At 49.8% G+C, this 25,809-nt stretch overlaps 2 protein-coding genes across 4 annotated transcripts in view; both read left to right on the forward strand.

The window, feature by feature from the left end:
- The window catches only part of PTPRA (protein tyrosine phosphatase receptor type A), a 142,266-nt gene extending 125,561 nt beyond the window's left edge, over window positions 1–16,705 (forward strand). For all 3 annotated transcript variants that reach the window (XM_045833085.1, XM_045833087.1, XM_045833088.1), the window contains 12 exons: window positions 1,831–1,928; window positions 3,034–3,153; window positions 3,873–4,039; window positions 4,536–4,671; window positions 5,287–5,436; window positions 6,578–6,671; window positions 7,006–7,082; window positions 7,549–7,683; window positions 10,600–10,725; window positions 10,806–10,957; window positions 15,522–15,657; window positions 16,397–16,705. In XM_045833085.1, the coding sequence (XP_045689041.1) occupies window positions 1,831–1,928; window positions 3,034–3,153; window positions 3,873–4,039; window positions 4,536–4,671; window positions 5,287–5,436; window positions 6,578–6,671; window positions 7,006–7,082; window positions 7,549–7,683; window positions 10,600–10,725; window positions 10,806–10,957; window positions 15,522–15,657; window positions 16,397–16,471 (1,466 nt within the window). In that variant the 3' untranslated portion in view covers window positions 16,472–16,705. The remainder of the gene's footprint in view (window positions 1–1,830; window positions 1,929–3,033; window positions 3,154–3,872; window positions 4,040–4,535; window positions 4,672–5,286; window positions 5,437–6,577; window positions 6,672–7,005; window positions 7,083–7,548; window positions 7,684–10,599; window positions 10,726–10,805; window positions 10,958–15,521; window positions 15,658–16,396) is intronic.
- A 6,963-nt stretch (window positions 16,706–23,668) lies between these two features.
- MRPS26 (mitochondrial ribosomal protein S26) lies at window positions 23,669–25,557 on the forward strand. Its single transcript, XM_045832986.1, has 4 exons — window positions 23,669–23,903; window positions 24,013–24,159; window positions 24,240–24,363; window positions 25,054–25,557. The coding sequence occupies exons 1-4, from the start codon at window positions 23,704–23,706 to the stop codon at window positions 25,186–25,188; spliced, it is 606 nt and encodes a 201-aa protein (XP_045688942.1). The 5' UTR covers window positions 23,669–23,703; the 3' UTR covers window positions 25,189–25,557.
- Window positions 25,558–25,809: the final 252 nt, after the last annotated feature.

The raw sequence follows: 25,809 nt of genomic DNA on the forward strand, positions 1-25,809 counted from the left end.
CAAGACTGGAATGTAATCTGCTTACTCAACCAAGCCAGATTTGGGATCATCCTGATCTTCTGCCTGTCCCTTAACCAGTATATGACCACTCCAAAATGAGTGGTCATAACTCCCATTAACTCACATTTTTCCTCCAGCTATGTTACAGAAGCCTACTGACTGACTGATCCCTCTACACCCCACCCTTGCTCCTTGCATTCCTTCCACAAGAACGGCCTTTCTTAGTGAAAACTTCCATCAGGACTCAGGACTTGCCATTATCTGTAGGACAAGATTTTCTCAGCCTGGCCTCCACCCCTTTAGATTACAGTGCCTTACCTATCCTCCAGCTCCATCTCCTACCACTTCCTGTGCTCTGCACAGTGACCTCACTGAATTCCTCATGTCCCTGGGCATCCCATGCTCTTTATTACTGCTAGCTCCTGCTTCTCTGCCTGGAGTTGCTCTTCCCACTATGTTTCCTTTCTAAACTCCCATCCACTGATCTACCCTAACATACGACTCAAATGTCACCTACCCCCAGAGGTTTGTCCTGACCTTGCCAGGCAGTGGACCAGTTTCCGTTATGCACATCTTCCTGGCATGTGTTCACTTCTGTCATTGTTTTTCTTTTTAACACTATTTCTCAAATTTTTGCCAAAGGGAATACAAAGTTTTAAGAAAGTCAAAAGGTATTATAAGGATTATAAAAACAAAGTTCTTCCCCCCTTCTCCCTTATACTTTTTAGTCTAATGCAACCATTTTTATCTGTTGACTCCTTCTTATGGTAGATAATAATTTATTTAATCCTCTTACAAACTCCCTCACACTCAGTCAGACAGACATGCATATAAATGTCCCTTTTCCCCAGTCTCCCAATAGTTATGATAAATTATAATTTTTTTCTTTTTCCTTTTAGTTTTATTTGGGGGGGGAGTTAGATTATAATTTGAGGTTAAGATAACATTTGTTGTTTACATTATTATTACTGTACGAATGTTATTCACTACTGATGCACATAATATTATTTTTTGTTTTGGTTTTCTCTTTTCTGAGAGTTAATGATTACCCTTTTTTCCTGTTCACTTAATTTTTATATACCTAGCATTGATTTTTGCCACCCAAAATTCTTCTCTAGAAGTAAAAATTTCCTCTCAATAACCTCAGATACATGAGATTTACTGTTTTATCTTGGGATCCTCCTAGAGCCATCTTTCTTCAATTCCATCCTGGATTGCTTCCCCCACCCCACCCCCACCCCCCCGGCAGAGTTATCCCAAGCCTTCCCTTCACCAAACACCCTGGGGGATTCCTTTAGCCTCCCTTCTGTGTTAGATCTTTCTGTCTCTCTCTTTGTTGACTCCCTCATTTTTGTTTAGAAATCTAGTGGCTTTCTGGGAAAGGCTGTGTAGGAGGTAAATTTTAAATTCTAGCCTGAGCAAGTCACCTAAGCTCTCTGTGGCTGATAGCACATCAGAGCATGGTGGGAAGAAGTAAATGAGATATAAAGCACTTAGCCCACTATCTGGACCACAATGTGGTATTCAGTGAACATCATTATTTCTAATCTCAACTATAATGTCCTTGGGAGATACTGTTCGTGTTCTCTTTATATTTTGACAGCCTCCCACCTCCTGCTTCACTTCTAGTGAAGTAGTACCTGGCACATACATGGTGGATACATGGGAAATGTTCAGTTAGCAGGTGGGTGGGTGGATCAATGAATTGGATCTTTAGATGAGGATATGTATCCATAGGTTTCTAAAAGTCAAGAATGAATGTTCCAAATTTCCCAGCATCTTTCTTCCCCTTGCCATGTGTTCTCTTCATTTTTGTTGTTGGTTCTTTAGGACCAAAAGAAGAAACAGTGAATGATTTCTGGAGGATGATCTGGGAACAAAACACAGCCACCATTGTTATGGTGACCAACCTGAAAGAGAGAAAAGAGGTGAGTGGAAAATTAGATAGGAAGGCCCCTTATACAGGCATGACCAGCAGAGGGTCTCTGCTGGAGCCCTGTTTTTGAGTCTGGGCTGTCCACCCTTTGTGGTTCGTTGCCAGTTATTCATGCAGACAGGACCCAGGCTGGTATGCCTACCAGATTTTCCTATGTCCCAGAGGCCTCTGATGAACCCTAGGGGTGCCTGGGACATATTCCCTGTGTCTGGTAATCAGACCACTCACCCCGCTTCCAAACAGCCTGGAAGAAAGACTTGGGCCATTGGCTAACAAAGCACCTGGCTTCTCCAGTCCCTCATTCCTGTGGTTTCCTGTCCCTCCTCCTGAGTCAGCAGAGGGAGCCATGTGAACTCAGACCCTGCCAAGTGCAAAGGAATCTGAGGCCCTGGCCTGATCCTGCGAGCAGCCTTCTGACTGTTTTTTTCTTTTTGTGGCTGCCAAGTCCATACCTGGCCAGCTCCTTCCCTGGGCCATAGCCAGCACCAGTCCTGAGTTCTGGATCAGTCCCCAGAGAGAAATCCCCATTCATGACAGTTTTTCTCCAGAATGGCCCTTGAGTCACCTTGATCCCCACACTGGGTTGTTGGTGTATTGATCAGCAGGTCCACAGTGCTTAGGAGGGGTGGCACTAGGGCTAGGCTTTAAGTTCATTTCTTACAACCAGATCTCTGGCTCTTGGAAGCCGTCCAGGGACCAGGCACCAGGGAAGACCTTGGCCTCTTGTTACAGGTTTACAGCCTACATCAATCCACCCTGGTTGCCTCCTCATGGGTCGATGGTTCCAGGGATTCAGATAGGCTTACTTCTAGAGTACAACCAGTTTGCGCTGAACTGAGAGAATGAGGGTGGGAATCAACAAGTACAGGGCTGGGCCAGTGCATACGTTAATAAGATTGTGCTGAACCGGATGAAAGCTGAGAAACTTGAGAAAAGAGCAGATAAGTAAGTGTGGAGCTGACTGAGGTGAGAGAACGGGCCATAAGGCTTTCCCGGAACTTCAGTCTGGGCTTTTGTGGTCCTTTCCTTTCAGGCCCTTTACATCTGCCAGGGACGGGAGGTCTGAGGTCAGGGGATGCATGTCTGTTCCTTTCCAGTGTAAATGTGCTCAGTACTGGCCAGACCAAGGCTGCTGGACCTATGGGAATATCCGTGTGTCAGTGGAGGATGTGACCGTCCTGGTGGACTACACAGTGCGCAAGTTCTGCATTCAGCAGGTACTGTCTCCTACCTCCTTTCTCAGTTTTTGCTTAGGATCTGCTGACCATTAAGAGGGCAAAATAGGCTGTGTTATCCCCCCTCTTACTCAGGGTGGTCAGGAAAACTGATTTTGTGTTGTGTTTGGACTCTGAAACCAGAAATCTGGGCTCTCTGGGAACTTCTTTGTCAAAGCTAAGGAAGGAACATCTTCATGACTGGCAAACATTATTGAGACGGAGTTTTACCATCAAGGTGGTGCAGTCTTCTGGGTTCTGCACTCACTTTTCCTTTCCTACTCCAAAGACTCCTGACATCAAGAATGTGACAGGCCCTGCTCCCGCCCTCCAGAATGATCCTGGTGGCCTAAACAGAGGTCGACTTCAGCGGGGGACAGTGTGCTGCTGTGAAAAGGGGGCTTACCAAGAGTCAGGAGACCTGCATTTTAGTTCCAATCTTGACATTTACTAGTTCTGGGACCTTGACCAGGTCATTTAACTTTTCTGAGTTTCACATTCCATATCAGTAGGCTGAGAATAATAGTAATAGCCTACCCAGTGGGGTCCCAGGGAAGATTCTCTGTTCATCATTAAATCTCTCTTGGGTATGCTATCACTTGCCCATTGTCACTGACAGCCACAGCTGGCCCTGGCCCCTAAGCCTCACTCTCCCTCCACTGGGGCTGCCCCACCCGTCCCAGGGTTTCAGGGCCAACACATAGGATTTCCTCACTTCACAGGTGGGAGACATGACCAACAGAAAGCCACAACGCCTCATCACTCAGTTCCACTTTACCAGCTGGCCAGACTTTGGGGTGCCTTTCACCCCGATTGGCATGCTCAAGTTCCTCAAGAAGGTGAAGGCCTGTAACCCTCAGTATGCAGGGGCTATCGTGGTCCATTGCAGGTCAGTGTGGCACCATCCTTGGCTTCCCATTCATACCAGCACCTGTTCCCATGGCCAGAGTAGGGGAAAGCACAGGCCTTGGCTAAGGAGGCTGGCATAAAGCAGATGAGCTGTTGGGGTCCCTGGGGCAGCAGCCAGAGAGACATCTATCTCTCTGGTGCTAGGTGGAGATCACTTAAGAGAGAAAGGCAGTCCTCTAGTATTGGGGATGGGGGGGCCACTGCTATGAAGCCAAGAAACTAGGTTGAGTGCTGCCTTGTGTACTGGGAGCCCTCAAGTCTTTCTGAGTGTCAAAGTACCTCTAATCCTGATAGCTAAAGGTAAGGAGTTCAGGGTACAGTGGGGTTTCTTGGTTCCCTGAGAGTCCCAGCTCAGTCCCATTCAGACGTAGAATTTAGAGGCCTGAGGAAGGAGCCTGACCTGTGCAGCCCCCTCCTTGTGTGCTCCCACAAGGCACGTTGGGCATCCCTGTAACACCCCTGCTTTCTGGCTACAGTGCGGGTGTAGGGCGGACAGGTACCTTTGTCGTCATTGATGCCATGCTGGACATGATGCATACAGAGCGGAAGGTGGATGTGTATGGCTTTGTGAGCCGGATCCGGGCACAGCGCTGCCAGATGGTGCAAACAGATGTGAGTGATTTGCAGGCGAAGCAAGGTGGGGACATTCCAGGACCAAAACGTTTGCCGCCTCATGGATTACTTAGCCTCCCATGTCATTGTAAATGGTCATCAAACAATATAGTGAAGGGCCCTGATAAAATATGTATTAAAAGAGACATGGAGCACAGAGAACAATGTACGTAGGGGGATTGGGCAGGCAGGGAGAGAACCAGTGCCTACAGGGTGGTGAAGCAGCTCAGCTCTGTCCGGGAGCAGCACATGAGATCATCTCTCTGGTTAGGGCATGAGCTTCAAAGGGTATAGCTCTGGGAGACAGGTTGGCACAGGTTTTGTGTGTCACCAGATTCTGACAGCCTACACTGTTAGAATGAGCAGGAGTGGGATTTGTTCTTCTCTCCAGGCTTCCGTTCCAGAAGGGTGCCAGAGTAGGACCCTCCCTCCCAAGTTAAGCATCCCCAGGGAGACTCATGAATTTTAAGGTCACCGAATTGGGACAATGAGAGTTTTATCCCTGCTAGGATCAAAGGAAAAGTAAACTAGAGGGAAATGGGGGTGGGAGGGGGTGGTCTGCTCCCACAGGGACAGTTGTGTGTAATTGGGAACTCAGGCACCATCCGCTTTCAGATGCAGTACGTCTTCATATACCAAGCCCTTCTGGAGCATTATCTCTATGGAGATACAGAACTGGAAGTGACTTCTTTAGAAACACATCTTCAGAAAATTTATAACAAAATTCCAGGGACCAGCAACAATGGATTAGAGGAGGAGTTTAAGGTGAGTTAGAGCTGAACCACCTTTTCAAACTGAAGGATCCATGTGATCTGGGAAGTATGGGATGCCTGGCGTCTTGAGGATTTACCAACAAATGGTGAAACCCCTTGTGAGGTCCATGGGTAGATAAGGAGCTGGTTCCCTGGCCCTTTACTCATACCCTGGTCACTCTTAACCCATCCTGCACGTTGGGATCACTTGAGTTGTGTTGGGGGGGAAACTGGCAGTGGTATTTTTCTTAAGTCCCCCAGCCTCCCTCGCCCTTACCACTGGCAATTAGAATATACAAAAGAGCAATCATGTTCTGTTAAGGGCCAATTAGTAAATACTTTAAGTTTTGTGGGCCATGCAATCTATGTCACAACTACTTAACACTGCTGTTGTGGCACAAAAGCAGCCATAAACACTAGGAAACATGAGCGAGGCTGTGTTTCCGTAAAGCTTTTAAAGGCAGCAGGCCAGATAGGGCCTGTGGACTCTAGATTGCTGACCCCTGCTGTCTGCCATTAGATGATGGTTCTCAACACAACTAGGGAGTATTTCACACTCCTCAATCAAAGTGCTCCAGCAGCAAGAGATTCTGGGTTGGGGTGGGGAAGACCACATCCCTTAAAGCTATCCTTCTCAAACTATAATGAAACCCAAATTGCCCCCAGATCCTGTTAAGATGAAGGTTCTAATTCAGCTGGTCTGAGTTAGGGCCTAAGGTTCTGCATTTCTAACCAAGTGAGGCTGATGCTGCTGGTTTATGAGCTACACTTTGAGTAGCAAGGATCAAGAAGGGACTTTAGAATTGGGATGGGAGGGAGGGTGGTGTTCATTTGAAAGTTTTCTAAAGAGTCTGTGACAGCCTCTGGGAGTGGAACAGCAGGGTGAAACTAGGATCCTTGCTCCAGGATCGTGAAGTTCCAGCCCAAGGGAATCCCAGAAGGGTCCACCGAAGTCTGGAAGACAGTTTCTCAAATACTCTTTTGGCTTGTTCACTGAGTTTAAAGACGGAAGAAAGTGTTCCAACAAGGACATATGGAAATGAATGTTAGGGTTCTGGTGAGGTGTTGTATGCAGCCAGAGTGGCTTGGAGATGCAGGTTTAGTGACAGGCATAATCTTACCAAGTTTTGTTTCCCCTTCCCTTCCCAATTCAGAAATTAACATCGATCAAAATCCAGAATGACAAGATGCGGACTGGAAACCTTCCAGCCAACATGAAGAAGAACCGGGTTTTACAGATCATTCCATGTAAGAGTCCTCTTCCCACCCCCAAAGCCTTAGTGCCTCATCCTCCCCCACCCCCCGGCCTTTCCCTCCCCCTTTTCCACTTCTCAGGTCCTAGTTAATGATCAGCTTAGAGACAAAAATTACAGCATTGCCACTTGTTACCCTCAGTTCTTTAATGGCTTCTGAAAATAAAAGCATGAAGGCCAAAAGGATTCTGCCTCCTGAGCTAGGAACAGGCATGTTACTGCCCAGCTGGGATTACACCTGCCCAGGGCCTGGGGTAGGGAGGACAGATGGAAGGAGAGGGAGAAGACAAGTGGTATTGGTGAACCACAAGCTGCTGTCATTCCTGCAGATGAATTCAACAGAGTGATCATTCCAGTTAAGAGGGGAGAGGAGAACACAGACTATGTGAATGCATCCTTCATTGACGTAAGTGCTGTCTTTATCTTCGAATCCCCCAACGTGCCATGGAGATTCATCTGGGTCTTGCAGTCCCCCCGCCCCACAAGTTCTGGGAGAGTTATCCTTGAGTTAGTCATCATTTCAGAACTGATCCCTACCCTAGATCTGTCAGGTCCCAGAGAGCAGAAGGTGATGGGAAGCAGAGGTACACACCAGGGTAATCAGTCACTGGAAGAAGTTTGCAATACAAACCACAGCCAAAGGCTGAAGACTCTGATCTTTCCCATTCCTGCTCTCTTCATCTCAATTTCATCCTCCCTTCCCTCACCCTCATAGAAAGAGCAGCTGATCAAAGTTTGGTCCTTGGCTAAAATGGTGCTCTGCCTGGGATGAGTTTTCCTCCAGGCAGCCCCCATCCCTTCCTAGTAGCCTCTTCACTAGCTCCTCCCCGATTAAACCAGCTCACTCCTACCATTGAACCTGGCCTGTACAGGGCTATAGGCAGAAGGACTCCTACATCGCCAGCCAGGGCCCTCTTCTCCACACAATTGAGGACTTCTGGCGGATGATCTGGGAGTGGAAATCCTGCTCCATCGTGATGCTGACAGAACTGGAGGAGAGAGGCCAGGTGAGCTCAAAAAGGTCCTGGGCTCTAGGAGTCAGAGACCACATGAAAAGTGGGGTGGGGTGGCTAAGAAGGTATGTTGGGACTTTCTCTTTGGAAATGTACCCAAAGAACCATTTGCAGGCAGTATTGCCCAGCCAGTTGGTATCTGTGCAATCAGTGGCTTCTGTCAGGACTGGAAGAGTAGTGTGGTCTGAGCTTCCATTCGGTTCCCAGACAGTTCACACACTCTTACTTCTTTCCTGAATGCATTTCACCCTCTCTCCCCTCAAGCCTAGCTTTGTGCATACTCTCCTCCCACCTCCCAGGTGAGCAGGGCTCTCCATCCTCAGCAGGAGCCTAAGGCATTTTTAGCCCTGGGCCATGGTGGGTATAGCAGCTGCTGGCCCCTGCTCTGAATTCCTCAGCCCCATCTTCTGCCTCCTAAGGAAAGGTGGAGCTGGGGCCTCTGCCCTTCAGCCTAGAGGAGAGTCATTCCCTATAGATCTCTACACTACAGGACCAAAAGGAGTTGTTCCTTTTGAATATTCTAAAGTATGTGCCCTATCCTCTAAAACCTTGCCTTTCAACAGCTTAACTTGGCCTTCTAAAATAGTGCTACTTCAGCTACAGCTTTCTGACACCTCTCACCTCACAGCCACAAGAGGCGCCTCTTGAGTACAGTTTCTCTCCATCCTTCCCTTTAAGTCCAGCCTGCTGCCTTGTTTGTGTTATTCTGCCCACATGGAGGGCTAAATTAAATCTTGTAGCTTTCACCTGGCTGAGTAAGGTAATCAGTTCCTGCCATTACTCAACATCTGTAATCGTCTTAACGTGACTTTTCTTTACTTTATCATCCTTTAAATTCTAACCCTGTAAGTTTACCAGGCTTGTTTCCTCTCAGCACACCATACCTGCCTGCTTCCCTGCAATAGCTGTGTCACCTTGAAATTCACTCCACAGCGCTGACCTAACCTCTTGTTTGTTTTGATTGTATGTAACCACCGTGGTAGTTGTCCCTATTAATTGGCCAGAGCAGGTCTCCCATTTGCTTTCACAGATAACCAACTAACTCCCTGTCCAGTTTTAAGAGGAGATTCTCCTGATAGTTCCCCAACTCTACATCCCTGGTCCCCTTCCAATCTGCCTTTTTTTTTTTTCCTATTTGCCCCTTTGCCTAAACTAAGATCTAAAATATCTGAAAGGTGTTAGGTATGAGACCCATAGTGCAGTTGACCCTTGAACACAAGGGTTGGGGTGCTGATCCCCCCTCACAGTTGAAAGTTCATATATAACTTTTGACTCCCCAGACACTTCAGTCATCTCATGCTGTCTGCAGGGGATTGGTTCTGGGAATCCCCACAGATTCCCAACAACAGATTAAACACTGTTTTCAATTTGTGGTTGGTTGAATTCACAGATGTGAAACCTGGGGATACAGAGGATTGACTATATACTTAATAAAAATAATCCCTGTTATTACTGGACCCCTATAGTTCAAATCCGTGTTGTTCAGTGGTCTGCTGTTTTTTGGGGGGTTTTGTTGTTGTTGTTGTTGTTGTTGTTACTGTGTAATTCTAGCTTATACACTCCGTTGCTTTCAACCCCATTTGGACCTTAACAGTTTTAATGGTTTGAAATCCCTAGTCTTCAGTCCTGACTGATAACTATGTAAAGGCAGCATTGGGAGGGACTGTGAAAGAAAAACTCATTCTACTGACCAATGCCCTAAAAACCAATATACTCTCTTTAAGGTGATCCTTAATTAGAATTATTTTTAACTGTTCTGGTTGAAGAGAGAGCCCAGAGCCCTAACTCCCAAAACAACTGAGAGCTCTTAGTAGGCTCTCATAGAAAAGCACTGGCCTATGGCATTTCCTTGATCCACCTCTGTAATAATCCTGTGTCTTAAAATGAGCTCAATATTATGTGTTAAAGGGGGTAATCAATGATCATACATATGAAAAGCAAGAAAGTTTATTAAAATGGACTTTCAGTGGTGATTTTTATTTTTCTACTTAATTTTCACAAATCTTTTATAATGGACATAGGGTACATTTGTGGTTGAGGATTTAAAAATTGTCAGTAATGAAATATCTAAGATCTTCCCCACAATGTTCTAAAGAAATGAACAGTATTTTGTTTTATTTATGTATTTATATCCTGGCTTGTCTACAGACCTTGAACAAATTCATTTACCAAGTAGTTACTGAACTGCTGGACCCCTGTAGTAGGCAGGCATTTTGAAAGGTCCTGGGAATTCAGAGATGAAGAGAGGCAGCCTCTGCCCACAGGAAGCAGAAGAGGGAACCGAGCCACATAAACACAAAGACAGACAGTAAACCATCTTCTTCTGCTCACTAGCAAGGACAGAAATACAAGTGCTAGCAACTTTGAGGTACCATTGCAGATTGAAGAGATAAAGGGGAAAAGAATGGGGCGATACTGTGGACTAGGCTGTGGTGAAGCACCATGGCTGGGCAGGGGTGATGTAATTGGTGTCAGTTTTTCTGGGTTAGCATTCTGACATGTAAGCAGCTATAAAATGTGAGGACACTCCAAGGGAGCAAAAAAAAAAGTGGGGAGAATTGGAACAAAGATATTCACTCCGCCTCTCCCTCCATCCTGCCACTGTGTTGGATGCGGTTGTGAGGCGATGGTCTGAGTTCTTCAGAGACCCTGTCAGTGTTGCACCGTAAGTAACACCAACTGGTTAAGTGATTACCTCTGGTAGTGGAAATAAGTTGTTAAGTATAGATGCTCTCTTCAGGATCAGAAGTTAATTGGAGTGATCTTAAGTAATGTTATAACCCTGTGAGTTCGCAGTACCTTGGGGATGAAGTATGTCAGGCAGGAGGGAGCAGGCAGCTCATGGGGCAGCCCTGTCTTTTCCACACATGGTATTCGGAGTCCCTTCCACTCTCCCGTTTGTACCTCCAGGAGAAGTGTGCCCAGTACTGGCCCTCGGATGGACTGGTGTCCTATGGAGATATCACAGTGGAGCTGAAGAAGGAGGAGGAATGTGAGAGCTACACCGTCAGAGACCTCCTGGTCACCAACACCAGGGTAAGACAGCTGTTGGGTGAGGCTTCTCCCACTGGGAAAACCTGGGTGCCCCTCCCTCTCTGATGGCCCTTCCTCCAAAGGAGAACAAGAGCAGGCAGATCCGGCAGTTCCACTTCCATGGCTGGCCTGAAGTGGGCATTCCCAGCGATGGAAAGGGCATGATCAACATCATCGCAGCTGTGCAGAAGCAGCAGCAGCAGTCAGGGAACCACCCCATCACCGTGCACTGCAGGTACTGCTCACTCTGGCCCTGAGGGGGGAGAGAGGAAGTGATGAGGAGAGGGTGGGTTGGAGGCGATGGTGAGCATGTGTCAGACAGTGAGGAAAAGGCGGGCAAGAGCAGTTGTTGGTGGGTACATGGCAATCAAGTTTGATGACCAGGACAGGGCCAGATGATAAGAGAGCATCCTGGTGTGTGCTTACTTAACACATTATGTATGGGGGAACCTGGCCTCCTTATACAACACGGGAAAGAGAAAAGAGCAAGTGTTGAAGACAGTTTGAAGAAGAATGGAAAAGACTAAGAATACAGTTGTGAAAGAAAAGACGAGTCAGGAGTGTCTCCTAGGTTTGAGACAGGGCCTCTGGTAATGGCCAGTGTCACTGACAGGATATAGACGGTAAGGGGTTTCGCTGGTGGGGGGAAAGGCAAATTTTCTTTGGAGCACGTTATTCGCTGTTGTATTTTAGAAAAAAATATTTATCATGAGTTTGTGTTGCTTTTACAACTAGGAAAAAATAACCCTTTTAAAGGGGAAGCAAGAATATTAAAAATTCCTATAAATTAGTTTTATAAATCAAACACATAGCAAAGGAACTTCTAGGATTATATCCATTAAAAGTTCCTCGAGTGGCCAAAATGAAATAATTACAAGGATTGAAGCATTGCTTCTAGTAGTAACAGATTATAAGTAATATAAACACACATTAATAGGGACTGGTTTCAGGACTCTCTTATGCTCATACTTTGAGTATGAGACTGGTATGGAATAATCCTCCAGATTTAGTGTTTGGTGAGAAAAGCCACGGGACACAAGGAAGGGACATGTGTATGTTTATGTTGGTATGTGCGTAAGACATCTCTGCAAGGACACACGGGACCTGATGGCACCGCTTGTGCACAAGGGGAGAGTGAAGGGCAGAGAGATGGAGTAGGGAGGAGAGTTGTCACTGTTCGAGACCTTCTTGAAATTTGAACTATGCTAATTAATTGTCTATATAAAAATAAATCATTTTAAAAAGTGAAGAAGAAGAAAAAGAGGCCAAGTATATTAACTAATACTAATGCATATAAACATGAAAAGGGTGCTAGACCTTACTAGTGAGATGAGAGATGAGAGTGAAAGCAGTGAAACGTGGCTCTTGCCCATTGGATCGCCAAAATGAAAGGGTTCCTGTGGCCTAAACACTTCATGTCCACACTTTACCCTTGGTCACCCTCTCTCAGGACATCTCAGATTCTCCAGCTACCCTGTGCTTGTACCACGTGGCTAAACATGGCTGAAGAAAGGCACTGTGTTATGGGGTCTCCTGTTATGTTTCTGACCCTTGACCTCACGGTTGGCCCTTAGTGCTGCCTTGCAGTCCTTCTGCATCTCCCAGCCTCCTAGACCAGAGCTAGGCCAAGTAAGGCCCAGCTCCCAGTCCAGCCTGCCACCTGGTTTTATGTGAGACTGCGAGCTAAGAACTTCTTTTTCTAAAGATTTTATTTATTTATTTACTTTTAGAGAGAGGGGTAAGGGAGGGAGAAACAGAGGAAGAGATACATCGATGTGTAGGAGAAACATCAACAGGTTGCTTCTCGCATGCACCCCAGCTGGGGACTGGCCAGCCACCCAGGCATGTGCCTGACTGGGAATCAAGCCGATGACCTTTTGCTTTGCGGGATGACGCCCAACCAACTGAGCCACACCAGCCAACACTATTTTTATATTTTTGAATGTTTTTTAAAAAAAATCAAAAGAAGAATATTTCATGACATGAAAATGACATGAAATTCCAGTTTTATTGGAACATAACGATGCTCACGTGTTATGGATTAGACATGGCTTCCCTCAGCCCCAGTGGTAGCACTGAGACCGAGCGGTGCCCTCCTCATCTCACATTGCTGCTGCTCAGCACACAAGGAGTTACGATTGCCCAGTTACAATTTGATTTTGTCTCTTCTCAGCAAAACCTTAGATGTTTTCTAACTTGCCAGCCTTTTTCCTAGATGATTATTTCCTCCCTTCTTTCAAACCTCAAACCTCCAACACCTCGCCCATCCTCATTTTTAAGAGCTGACTGTGTTTTCTATTTGACTAACACAAGAGAAGCAATCAGAGAGAACTTCCACATACTCCCACCACCATAGCTCCCATCTGTCTGTACTGGTACTGTGGACCCTGCAGCCTTTATGGTCAGTGGATGAGTTGGCTGACCTCTCTGAAGCCAGCTGCATTCCTCATCTATTGTTGGGTGATATTTACCACAAACTGAGCATCTGGAAACAACACACATTCATATCACAGTCTCTTTGCTCAGGAGTCTGAGCATTTCCCAGCTGAGTCTTGTACTTCAGGGTCTCACAAGACTGCATTCAAGGTGCTGACCAGGGCTGTGGGCCCACCTGAGGCTCAAAAGGGTCCACCTCCCAGCTCACTTGGTTGTTGGTAGCACTCAAGTTCCTTGTAGGCTGTTGGATTGAGGGCCTCTTGTTTGAAGTTTCTTGCCATGTGACCTTCCTGGTAAGCTTGCTTGCCTCTAAGCCAGCAAACGAAAGAACATCTCCTTGCCAGACAGGCTTATGATCTCAAGTTACATAATCACATATGTATAATTGCATACATGCTATCACCCTTGCTTAATTCTTTTGGGTAGAAGCACATCATGGGTCCCTCCCACACTCGGGGGGGATAATACAAGGGCATGAACTCCAGGAGGCAGGGATCTTGGGAGCCACACTAGATCCTGTCTGCACCCCACCCTTCACTTGGTTACCAGCTCTGTCCCTCCAGTTTTATCTCCTCAAGGACTTCTCTGTCCTACATGATAACTACCTGATTAACTAACATCTTCATGTAAATGTGCTATAGTTTCTTCCATCTTAATATTTAAAAATAAATAAACTCTTGCCTCCGATTCCTCTCCAGCTATTTCTCTATTTTCCTTAATAATAAAGCTTCTCAAAAGATTGTTCATACTACCTCTCCAGTACCTGTCTCGATACCATTCCAGTTAAACCCACTTTCTCTATTACACCTGCCCCTGTGAGGGCCACCTGTCACCTTCACATTGCTGAGTCCAGTGATCACTTCCCATTCTCGTTACTCTTAACCTTCATCAGTATTAGACAGTCGATCACTCACATCTCTGGGGAATGCTTTTAGCATAGCTTCTCTCTTGGTTTTTATCATTGCTGGCTGTTCTTCTGTCTCCTTCTCTGGTTCCTCTCCATCTGTGGTCCAGAGCCCAGCTCATAGACCCCTTCTATGTCAACTAACAGTCACTCCCCTCAGTGAGCCAATCTAAGTCTCCTGGCATTGATACCAACACCCACATCTGTATGGCCAGTCAGCCTCTCCCCTAAACTCCATGTTTACATATCTAGTTACCTACTCAGCATTTCCACGCGAGCATTTCATTTTAAAGGGTTTCAATCAGAACTCCTGACCTTTCCAAGCCTGCTGTCTCCACAATCTTCCCCAAATCAGTAAGCAGCATTTCAGTCACCCCCTGACTCAGGCGAGATGCCTTGGGGCCATCCTGTTCTCTTTTTTCCTCACCCATGCACATCTAAAACTCTGCTTTGCTCTACATGCAAAATAATTTCAGAATCAAGTGTTTCTCACTCCCTCCACCACTACTCCTCTGTGCAAGCCATCTTCCCCTTTTCCCAGTAATTATAAGAGCCTCACTGCTTCTCCCTTGTCCACCCTTACACTCTGTTCTCAACACAGAAGCCTGAGATAGCATTTTAAAAGTTGAGCAAGACCACAACACTCCTTCACTTATCATCTAACAACAGTTTATAAGGCCCAAAACGACCTGAGGTCTCCTTGCCCAGGCCAGGCAGGGGACTGGCATTCTCCCTGAGGGCTCTGACTGCACCCCAGCACTCTCCTGCCTTGTGCCCAAGATGCCCGTTTTCCAGACGGCCATCCAGCCTGGGCACCTTCCTCCAGGCTCCACTCATGTGGCAGAGAGCCTTCCCTCACCAGCCTGCTCACAAGAGCAGTCCTCCCTACCCTACCTGGAACTCCTGTTTCTCCTTCTCCTTCCCATGCTGCATACTTTATTCTCTGGGGTTCCTGCTACCCACCAGAGTCCCACACTGCAGGCAGGCAGTAGAGTGTGGTGAGTGATCAACTGATGCCATGACACTGTCCCCGTTTAATGTTGAGAATCCGTTTAGGAAGAAAATGAGAGGCATAGGAAAGAACCAGCACACACACACACCAGTGCAGAGGGGCAGGGTTTGTCAGGGTCAGCAGAGGACTAGAACTCTAATGAGTGAGCAGCAGGTCAGGGTGACCCAGGCATGTTTGTAGGCAGACAGCAAAGGCTCAGTGCTTGGGTCAGGGTTTGACGTTCTTCAGTATCCCAAGGGCTAGACCCTCACCAGGAAACGTGGGCCATGCAGGAAGGGAAGCAGGGGTGCGCCTGCCTCTCCAGAGCTGTGTGAGCAAGGGGCTTAATGTGGTGAGGAGCAGTTGGGCCTCCAGCACCAACCTCAGCCATTATCCGCTCATTGCCATTGTCAGCTTGCCTCATCAGCACAGAGGGCTGGTGTGTTGAGGGTGTCTCCTTTATTACAGTGCGGGGGCAGGACGGACGGGGACCTTCTGTGCCCTGAGCACAGTCCTGGAACGGGTGAAAGCGGAGGGGATTCTGGATGTCTTCCAGACCGTCAAGAGCCTGCGGCTGCAGAGGCCACACATGGTCCAGACACTGGTATGCTGCCCACTGTTGTCCACACCACTGCACCATCTGTAGCCTTTGTCAGGGCTATTTCAGGGGGGAGGCTCTTCCCAGGGGCCCAGTCTGGTTGTCAGAAGCCTGTGTAAGTGCAGACCCACCCTTCCCCAGGATGCCCCAGGCAGAACAAGCCTTGAGAGGCAGTGAAAGCAGTGGGAGGGTAGCCCTGTCACTAGTCACTCTCTTACTGGCGCACCCCCTGCCTGGCCAGGGCAGGGAGCCCTCAGATCATGTTGGGCCTTGTGGCCTCTGGAAAGGCTATAACAGGGTGCAGGGTGCCCATGGGTTTGTCTACACTTCTCCATGCGTTCTGAGGCAGGGAAGACTCAGGAATGCGTCCTCTTATGCTCAGGCTTCCGGTTAAGAAGTCTGGCTCCTGACAGTATCCACTGAGGATGGGGACAGACATCCAAAAGGGTTTCTCAATCCTGTGGAGCTAGAACGTTCCGAAGGGGAAAGAAAAGCAAATTTTGTTTAGGAATTAATGAGGTGCCTTGAGCCTAACAGCCATAGTGAGGTGTGGGCCACACAGAGCATCTCCCCTCCCGCTCTGCCAAGCCGGCTCGTACATCTGACCTGCTCTCTGGTCGCCTCCATCAGTAGAGGGTTAGCTGATTTCACCCAGAAGAGGGAGGCTGGCAGAACCCTGGCAGAAACTGCATGTATGTTGTTCTCTTCAGTAACCCTGGCTTTTCCCCCTCCTTTCACTCTCCAGGAACAGTATGAGTTCTGCTACAAGGTGGTGCAGGAATATATTGACGCATTTTCAGATTATGCCAATTTCAAGTAAGAGGTGATGAGACCCATGGACAGGAGAATTGCCTTTAATATTTTGTAATATTCTGTTTTGTTAATATACCCCAAATTGTGTATATATCTTATAACTGTTTTAGAAATTGGTACATAGGCTTCTATTACTTATTAGGTGGAGATTTTATATGTAAATGTGTTAGCACTGATAGTCCTTTTTCCAATGTTTTATTGGGGAATTAAATAGTGTGATGTTTGGATTGATATCGTGAAATCCTCTGCCTGGAAATTGGCTGCATTGTTCTGTGGTTTATACATCTTTTCCTGAAGAAGAAACACAAAACCCTTTCCAGGTAGCTTGACATCAACTAAGGAAAAAAAGCACAAAGTTCTCGGAGCTCTTGAGGAAACTGGTTGTCCCAGTGCCCTTTCAGGCCACTGTTCCTTCCCCCGCTCTGTAAATAGTCCCTCCCTCCCCTCCTCACCCAGCTCCTTCTCCCACCACTCACATCCACCCTGGGAGTAAGGGACCAGGGCGGTATCTCTGTCACCACACTAGGGATTATCAGGTAATAAAAGCTTTGCCTCCCGGAGGAAATGTCTCTCCCTTTGTCGGGGTGGGGCAGCCACACCAGGGCTGGGTCTCTCCTAGGCCACTCCTGGCCCTGCTGTTACTGTTCTGTCTCAACTGGCAGCAGAGAGGCCACAGCCCTCACAACTCCTCCTTTCCAGTAAGTGCAGCCCCTCCAGCTCTTGGCTAGTCGCCAAGGACCCACCTGCCCCCCTCCCAGCACATCTTTGGTGCGGTGGTCCCAGCCAACCTGGCTCCCTGGGAAGACGGCCTAGGGCATGGAGGAGAGAGAAGGTGGCTCAGGGCTAAGGCCAGTCCGACCCTTCTGGTGCTCTGCTACAAAACCATCTGGATTGTGTCATTCTGTCCAGAACGAGTCTTTCTACTCAATTTACTGTGTTAAATAGCCTCAGTTACCTTTCATATCTGTCCTCATTTCCAGGGCTCTTATGTGCAAGTGCCTCAGATCCTGGATGGTGGGAGTCTTAGATTCCAACTTGATTTTGAGCCTGATTATTAGACAAAAGCATCTTAACTTCTGTGCCTCATTTGAGGTGGATGTTCATTTATCCCTCACCTAACAGAAACCCAGGATTGTCCCATCTCATGATCCCAGTGTCTCTTAGGGTGTTACTCTTTTCTTCACGGTTGGAGCTGGATCACTGCCTTTTCCCATGGAGAACCAAAGAAGAACATGGAGAGCAAACAACTTCATTTTAAAGGACATTAAGCAAACTTTGCACTTACTATTTTTACACATATCCCACTGGCCAAAACCTAGTCGTAAGGCTACACCTAGCTACAAGGAATGCTGGTAAAGAGTCTTTGGGAGCACAGCTGGGAGGGTGGGCCTGTCCACTGCCTGCTGTGCTCATGAGCAGCTCGTCATGGGAACAAGAGAGCAAGCTTGTTGCCATGGCTGTCGGTGCAGGGCTAAGGGAGACTTGGGGCTTGCGGGGCCTTTCTTGGGGAGCAGGGGCAGGCCCTGAGCCTCCTCAGGTTGCCAGGAGTGAGAGGTGGCACCCTAGCCAGGCCTGTGAAGGCACATTTGAGATAGCAGTACTGCTGTGCTTCTTAGAGGGAGTGAGACCTGAATTGGATCCCAGGGGTGCTGGTAATTCAGATGAGAGAAAGGAGGAAAGGTGGTGTGGGGCCGCATTACAGAGCGCCTTGGAGTCCAAGCACGCAAAGACATAATGGCTCCAAGGTGGGACCAAGTTTTGTGCCACGTGTTCAGGAGGTCTGCAGGAACACCATCACGACAGACCTCCTCTGGAAGCTTGCAAGGGGTGTGTGTATCGGTGAGGTACCTGGTCCCTCTGTACGAACTAAGGAACTCCAAGGGGCAATAAATGCAGATTTCAGTAGTTTTAAAAGAAGCATGGATAAATTAGGCAAAGACAACATTTGATGAGTTTCTGATGAGAGGTGCTATGATTAGGAGGAGACCCTGGCTCTTCACTGGCTACTTTGGATGCCTGTGTGTGACCCAAGTTGAGGCAGATGGAGGAGAGTAGGCCTTGCTTGGGTCAGCAAGCTCCACAGGGAAACATGCAGGAGAGCCCTCCACACGCACTGCCTCCCCTCCTACTCAGGCTGCCCACCTCCTATCACCAGGGCTGGTACAGTGCAGCTGCACGCCATTGAGGCCTGGTGGTTTTCTGCGGGAGTCCATGCTGATTTGGTCAGTGGCTGGGCCAGTATTTTAAATAACACTTGGTTAATAAACAGACGTCTTCAAGCAGGGTTCGCATGGTTTCAAGAGACATACACCCAGTAAGAACTGGTCTAGGCTAAAAGGAAAGGATTGTGTGGGAAGGGCAGAGGTGATTGCTTCATTCAGTGCCCACCCTCAGCCAGTCAGCAAGGATTTCTCTGAAAGGGAATGAGTGGTGTCCAGTGCCCAGCAAGCGCTCTGGGGTCTGCCACACTCTCAGAGACCTCACTTCAATAAGTTAGCACTCTCCTGGGGTTTCTGTCTCCATCACTTCCCCCACCAAATGATCAAGTTCCCAATTAAAAATAAAAACACTTCCCCCAGGGCTAAATTCTTACCTGTTTATGATAGACTTCTTGAAAAAGTGTACTCATTCCTCTTTCCCACTTCATTTCCTTTCTTACCTGTTCTCGCCAAGGTGGCCTGTACACTGAGCCTCACTCCATAGCTGCTCCTCCACTGTCTCCCTCGTCACAGGTCAGGCATTCCTGCAGTCTGTATGCAGTGGGTCCACCTTCTCCAGACGTGAGCCCCTCCTGAACTCCAGGTCCACATATCTTGCCTCCTGCTCTGTGGATGGGATGACCCACAGGCACCTGTCCCATGCTCCCAACGCACAGGGCTTCATGCAGTCTTTCCAAAGCCCACGTCCTTTCCTGCAGCCCTCCAGCATTTTCTGCACCCCTTTAATGCCCACCCCTACCTTGCTCCAGTCCTTGGATCCACTAGCAGTTCCTGTGTTGATTCTTCATCTTGTTCCTTAACACAGAGCGACATTGCTGCCATTTCCACAACTCTAGCTAGCCCGTGTTCTGCCATCACCCAGACCACCTGCTAGTGGGCTTGTGGCCCTCTGTGCTCCAGGGGCACCTGAGCGCTCAGCTCCGCACCTCTGTTTTCCCCACTGACTACGAGCAGCTCCCGGGCTGTAGTGATGTCCTCAGTACAGAGTTAGCTGGAACTCAGTAGTGAGCAAATGGCTTCCTGTGTCGTCCTGAGAGAGAGGAGGAGGAACTGCAGAGCTTATAGTCTGGAAGGGCATAGCAGACATTTCTGAGAAGTAGGTATGTCTCCCAAAATAGGGGGCCCAGAGCTTCCCTTGGGAAGTTTAGCTGGTCTGGTTTGGATTTTTAGGAAAAACCACAAACAAATTAGAGAAAAAACAAAGCACCCCCATTCCTTTTAAAATGAACCTGAGGGACTTTGAATAAAACATTCTGTAAACCCAAGTCAGAACTAAGCTTGCTTGTTAAACTCAAAGAATCATTTTCACTAAACCACAAGTGTTTTTTCTAAAAATTACTTGGTTAACCAATACATCAGGGGGGAAAAAGTTGGCTTTTTCCAAAACAATTTAACACACGTCAGGTCCCTGCTAAATAAATCATGTGGAAATTCACATGCGTGCCCTCCTTCCCAGGCAGCTGAGTTCCAGGTGCCCGTAACCTGCTGTGGTGCCCGTCCCTCATCCCTGCTGTGCCATTCCCTCCCCCATCTTTGTCACAGGATTGATGCACCTGCTCTCCCAGTGACTGGCCATCATGATGCCGAGCCTGGTCCAGGCCCTTGCATTTGCTGTTTGGCTCAGATGTGAAGACTGGCTGTGGACGCTGTAAACGGGCCTCTGCCCCCCAGAGGCTGATAGCTGGCATAGAAATCTGAGCTGGCAAACAGAGGCAGGAGCACATTTTGAGTGTCCCAGGGCGCCTGTGCCTGAATCCAGGCATAGCCCTGGGCTGAGCACAGGATGGGGAGGGCTTGGAAGCTTGAGAAGCAAAATTACTCTCACCTGCTGCTGATAGCCCAACAAGGTGTTGCACAGCCTCCTCAGCCGGCCCTTCTCATAGGCCTTCTTAGAGAGGCCACCTGCGGGCAGGTGTGCCCCACCCAAACCTACCGCCCCCTGAATCGACCCAGCCTTGGTCCTCAAGTATGTGGATGAACACTGGTTCTCCCAAATCCATTTTGCAGGGGGACAAAAAGAGTCCTTTAGGAAGAGGGGTCACAGCCTTCTCTGGACCTCTTAACAGGTTGCCGGGCTCCCCACTCAGGCCACCACTTTTCCACTAGGGAGTTCAGAGCTGGGTGGAACTCAGATTGTCCCCAGGCATTGTTCCTCTCAGGGCCACAACTTCCTTTTTGGATCAGAAAAGGCTATAAGGGCTTTTTAGGCCTAAGGACAGGAGCTTGAGGAGGCAGCCTGGAAAGTGGGAAGCTGTAGGGAGGGAGTGTCAGTCTGGTGACCCCAGGTTCAGTGGCCGAAAATAACTGGGAACGTGCAGTGGTAAGGGAAGGAGACTGGGTGGTGAGCTGCTCCCCTTTCCCTCTGAAAACATCACTGGAGTCTGTGGCCTGGAGCAGGGGGTGGAGCCACCTGATCAGTAAGTCCTGGGATTCTCTGGGGTCGCCCTGCTGCCTGGAGGAGCCACCTCAAGAAGCCACAATTCTCTGTAAGTGAGGAGGCTGCCCTCCCCAAGGACTGGAACTCGGATGGACCTCCATGCTGGATGGGTAGTTCCCTTTCCTCCTCCCAAAACCCTCCACCCATGAACCATGCCCAAAAAAGCCCACTTTCCTTCCTCCAACAAAACCTGTGTCTGCTGCCCCTAGTGTGTGTGTGGCGGGGGGGGACAAGGGGTAGAAGCACTTGCCCCTGTCACCACCACACATTCATTCACATCCCCACCTGCCCGGGAAGAGTTATGGTAAGTTACAGAAAGTGGCAGAGGACCTGCCACTCTGGTCCCCTAGCACCAGGTGCCCCCAGTTGCCCCCACATTGCTGCCGGTCTTGTGAAGAACTCCTCTTTCCCTGACCATGCATTGGCCCATTTCCCTCTCCAACTTTCTCCCATTTTTGAAATCCCCCAAGAAAGGAGGGTAGGCCTGACTGACTGGGGTTGGCCCCCAGCTGACTGATAACCTCCAGGCTCTCAGGCTCTGGGAGGAGGCTAGTGGCCAGGAGCCCTCAGGGTCGGGGCCCCTGTAGTCTTGGGATGAGGAGCAGTGGCAGAAGAGGGAAGGGCATTAGGAGACACTAAAGCTGCCCCTGAAGTGTCAGTTGTCCAAATGGACCCTGGAGGAAGTGCAGGGAATTGTGCATGGAAGTGCCAGACTCCTTGAGGCTGCCCACTGGCCATGGGAACAGCCCTGCCATGGCCACCCCCAGGACAGGCCACCTGCTGCTGCCACCCCTGGATCCTTGAAGAGAGCCCACGGCTGGTGCCCTGGAGGAAAGCAAGCCTTCAGCTCACCCCTGCACTGCCAGCATGCCCCAAGGCCTTCAGGTGGGTGATGGGTCCCCCTAACCTGAGTGGGAGGGAGAAGGTGCTGGCTGGGGCTCCTTCTCCTACCTTGAGTCTTGGGTCGGGGGTAGTGAGGGCAGAAAGTCTCAGCTCCCTTCTTTTTCAAGATTTTATTTATTTTTAGAGAGGAGAAGGGAGAGGGAAAGAGGGAGAGAAACATCAGTGTGAGAAACATCGATGGGTTGCCTCTCATATGCATCCCAACTGGGGACAGGGCTCACGGTCCTGGCACGTGCCCCCACTGGGAATCAAACCTGCAGTCCTTTGCCTCGAGGGAAGAAGCCCAACCAATTGAGCCATGCAGGCCAGGGCTCTTCTCCCTTCTGAGAAAGGTTTCCGGGCACTGCTGCAGGCAGCCCAGACCAGATTGCCTGTAGCCTCTATGGCGATGCCCTGGCTCCCCCATTCCCCATCCTGGGGAAGGTGTACCTGGGAGGGAAGGACCACAGGCCCATGGACCGTCCGTGGAAAGCAGCACCTGGTAGATGCAGACACTGCTGGTAGGTAGAGTGAGAGGGACCATGGAGGCTAAGGACTGGGGGCTATGTGGGTGGAAGAAGGAATTAGACAACACTGAGACACCCCCTGGGCAGCACCCCCAGCCCTTGCTGCACATAAGCAAGGTGCCGCCTGCTATTCTTCCTATTTCCCCAAATTCTAGACAATTTATAAGATAATTACGTTAAATTAAAGATTAGAAGTCACTAGTGGAGCAGGAAATAACTGTACTAGCAAAACCTCCATAAATAAGACAGTGACTGCAGTGGGGGTCTCCCAGCCTTCTTTCTTGTCTAGAGAAGCCAGTGTGTCCCCTTGCCAATGGAAAGAGGTGAGCGATGCCATCTCATACTGACAGGTAGCAAGGCCTGGAGGACCAGGCGGTCATCGTCAGGGCACTAGAAATGGCAGTGATTGCAGAGCTCCCCAAAGGCATATCAGAATACCGGTGTGTGGAGATGGAGTATTACTATTTTGCACATTATGTTTTAAAGTGCACCAGTAACTAAAGGAGAAAGTAGTAGATTCCTATAAGCCAAAACCTTACTTCCTAATGTAAATCCGTATGAGCTCAGGTTTTTACGTATCAGGCTTGTTTAGGGGTAGCCGCATGCCCTGGGAGGTGGAGCCCCCCCCCCAAGCTGAGTTCTCTAGGCGTAGGAGCAAGTCTATACGCAGGCGGCCGCATCCTGCTCCGCGAAGCTGGGTCGGGAGGGGGGCGGTCACTATGGGCCAAGCCACAGCTCTGCAGCCAGGTGACCAGAGTTTCTGCTGGAATGACCGTCTCCTTTCCCTATCGACTGGACCCCGAGCGCTGAGCCCTGCCGCCCAATAAAGATGAGAGATCCCCAGCGCTGCTGCATCAAATTCTCTCCTTCCTCTTCCTCTCCCACTACTCGGAGACCCTTGCCCGCGCGGGGTCTGGAGGGACGCGGGCCCAGCCCGCAAGCGGAAGGGACAAGGGGCAGGACGGGGCTCCGCAGGGAGGGCGCATTCAGAGCCTGCGAACAGGGCACGGCGGCAGACACCGGCAGGCTAGGCTCCCCTGCCGCCGGGAGCCGGCTCCAGGGAACCAGAGTGGAGTGAGGATAGACCCGGGACTCCACGTCCCATGGTGCCCCGCGCCCGCTTCCGGGCCTCCGTGATGCCCTGCGGCGCTCCGGACGCGAGGCGGACTCGGTCATGCTGCGCGCGTGGAACTACCTCGGTGTGCGGCCCCCAGCCCCGCTGCTGCTACCCGCGCGGGGCCGCAAGACCCGTCACGACCCGCCGGCTAAGTCAAAGGTCGGGCGCGTGGCGACCCCGCCCGCGGTGGATCCTACGGAGTTCTACGTGCTGACGGAGCGTTACCGGCAGTACCGCGAAACGGTGCGCGCTCTCAGGTGTGTGTGGCGAGCGGGAGTGTGTGGCGGAGGGGGAGGCGGCCGCCGGGAATGCGTGTTGGGGCGGGCGGCCCAGGAGGGTGTCGACTTCGGGCGCATCTCTGCCCAGGCTGGAGTTCGTGTCCGAGGTGCGGAGGAAGATAAAGGAGGCCCGGACCGGGGTCCTGGCCGAACGCAAGGCGCTAGAGGACGCCACTGAACACCAGAACCTGATGGCCTGGAATCAGGCGGAGAACCAGCGGCTGCACGAGCTGCGGTGAGCCGAGTGGGACAGGGACACCTGGCTGGTTCGCGGGGAACCTAGCCAGCTCAGTCTCAGCCTCTTGCTCCTACCAGGATAGAGAGGCTGCGACAGGAGGCCCGGGAGCAGGAGCAGCGGCAGGAGGAGGAGAAGGCCCGTAAGGCCCAAGAGACACAGGCCTGGGTGCAGCTCAAGGAGCAAGAACTGCTGCAGCTGCAGGTGGGCCGCGTTTTCAGGGGGTGGGGCTGGAGGCTGAGAGCTGAGCTCAGCCTGGGAGGCCGCTGGAGCCTTGGGTGCAGCGAAGTGGGGAAGTGGGGCACTGGCTACGGGCAGATAGAGCAGTCTTGAGAGTTAGCTAGCAGGTGGGGGTTTGGAAGAGGAGAGCCAGGAGAGTGTGCAACACGCGGAAAGAGCTGGAAGTGACTGACCATTGACATTGTAAGGTGTTCAGGTAGCTGGTGAGTGTGGTAAGCTGGTGTCTGAGGGAGGGACCCCCCACAATCCACAGAGTTTGTATTTTACCTAATGGGTGGTAAAGTCACTGAAGGGTTAATTATGTGGGCTAGGTTGGCAGAAGTGATCCAGCAAAAATGAATGAGGTTTGAATTAAGTAATAGGGGAGGAGGGGTTTAAGAGGTAACATTGAGGGAACTGTGCCACCCTGCAGGACACTAAGTTGTCACAGTTGGCATGCTGTGGTTCTGGAAGAGGTGTCCAGTGGATGATTAAGAAAGAGGAATGTGGCAGGGCTGCTGGAAGGCCAGCAGGGCACTCAAAGAGCCTGGGCTGCAAGCGTGCCTCCCAGGGGAGAGCTGGAGCCTCTCTGTCAGTGGGCTGAAGGCCAGCGGGCTTCAGCAGGCTGGTGTGTGCCGGGGGCTCCCATTCAGCTGGCCTTCTTTCTCCCAATAGGAGGAAGCAAAAAACTTCATCACCCGAGAGAACCTGGATGCTCGAATAGAAGAAGCTCTGGACTCCCCTAAAAGCTACAACTGGGCCATCACCAGGGAGGGGCTGGTGGTCAGGCCGCAGCACAAGGGCTCCTAAGGGCCCATTAAGGACAGTGCCTGCACAGGGACTATGTGTAGAGGCATATGAGGGTTGAGTCTGACCTGGAATAAAACAGTGGTGTTTCTTATGAAGAAGGAAGCTCAGCCTGTTGCAGTGTGGCCCTCCTGTTCTGGCCTCTGCATCTACCGCTTAGTCGGAAACTCCCACACTCAGCGCCCTTTTCTGCCCCATGTAAAACTGTTGGACCCTAGAGGTGTCCATCTTACAGAGGAGCAGAGTGGACCATAGTCTCCAGGTCATCTCCTGAGTATCATCGAGGGCGGTCAGTGGTTGGCAGGTTATATAGCTCATGGGCCAAATCTGGCCTACTACATGTTTTTGTAAATAAAGTTTTACTGGAATACATCCACATCCACTCATTGACTACTTGGTTGCTAAAATGGCAGAGATGATTAGTTGCAACAGGGGCCATATATGACTTGCAAAGTCTAAAATATTTGTTATATGGCTTTTACAGAAGTTTGCTAACCGCTGGTCTAGGGTTTTAGGGCTCCAGCTAGGAGCAGCTATCACCTGGTATCTGAGGCACAAGATAACCATTGGCCAAAGACTTGTTTCTGCCTGACCATGGGCTTTGCTGGCCAGGATCTGGTGTGC

The sequence above is a fragment of the Phyllostomus hastatus genome, unplaced genomic scaffold (assembly GCF_019186645.2).
Source record: "Phyllostomus hastatus isolate PE091 unplaced genomic scaffold, TTU_PhHast_1.1 phas_contig_17, whole genome shotgun sequence".
Classification (NCBI taxonomy): Eukaryota; Metazoa; Chordata; class Mammalia; order Chiroptera; family Phyllostomidae; genus Phyllostomus; species Phyllostomus hastatus.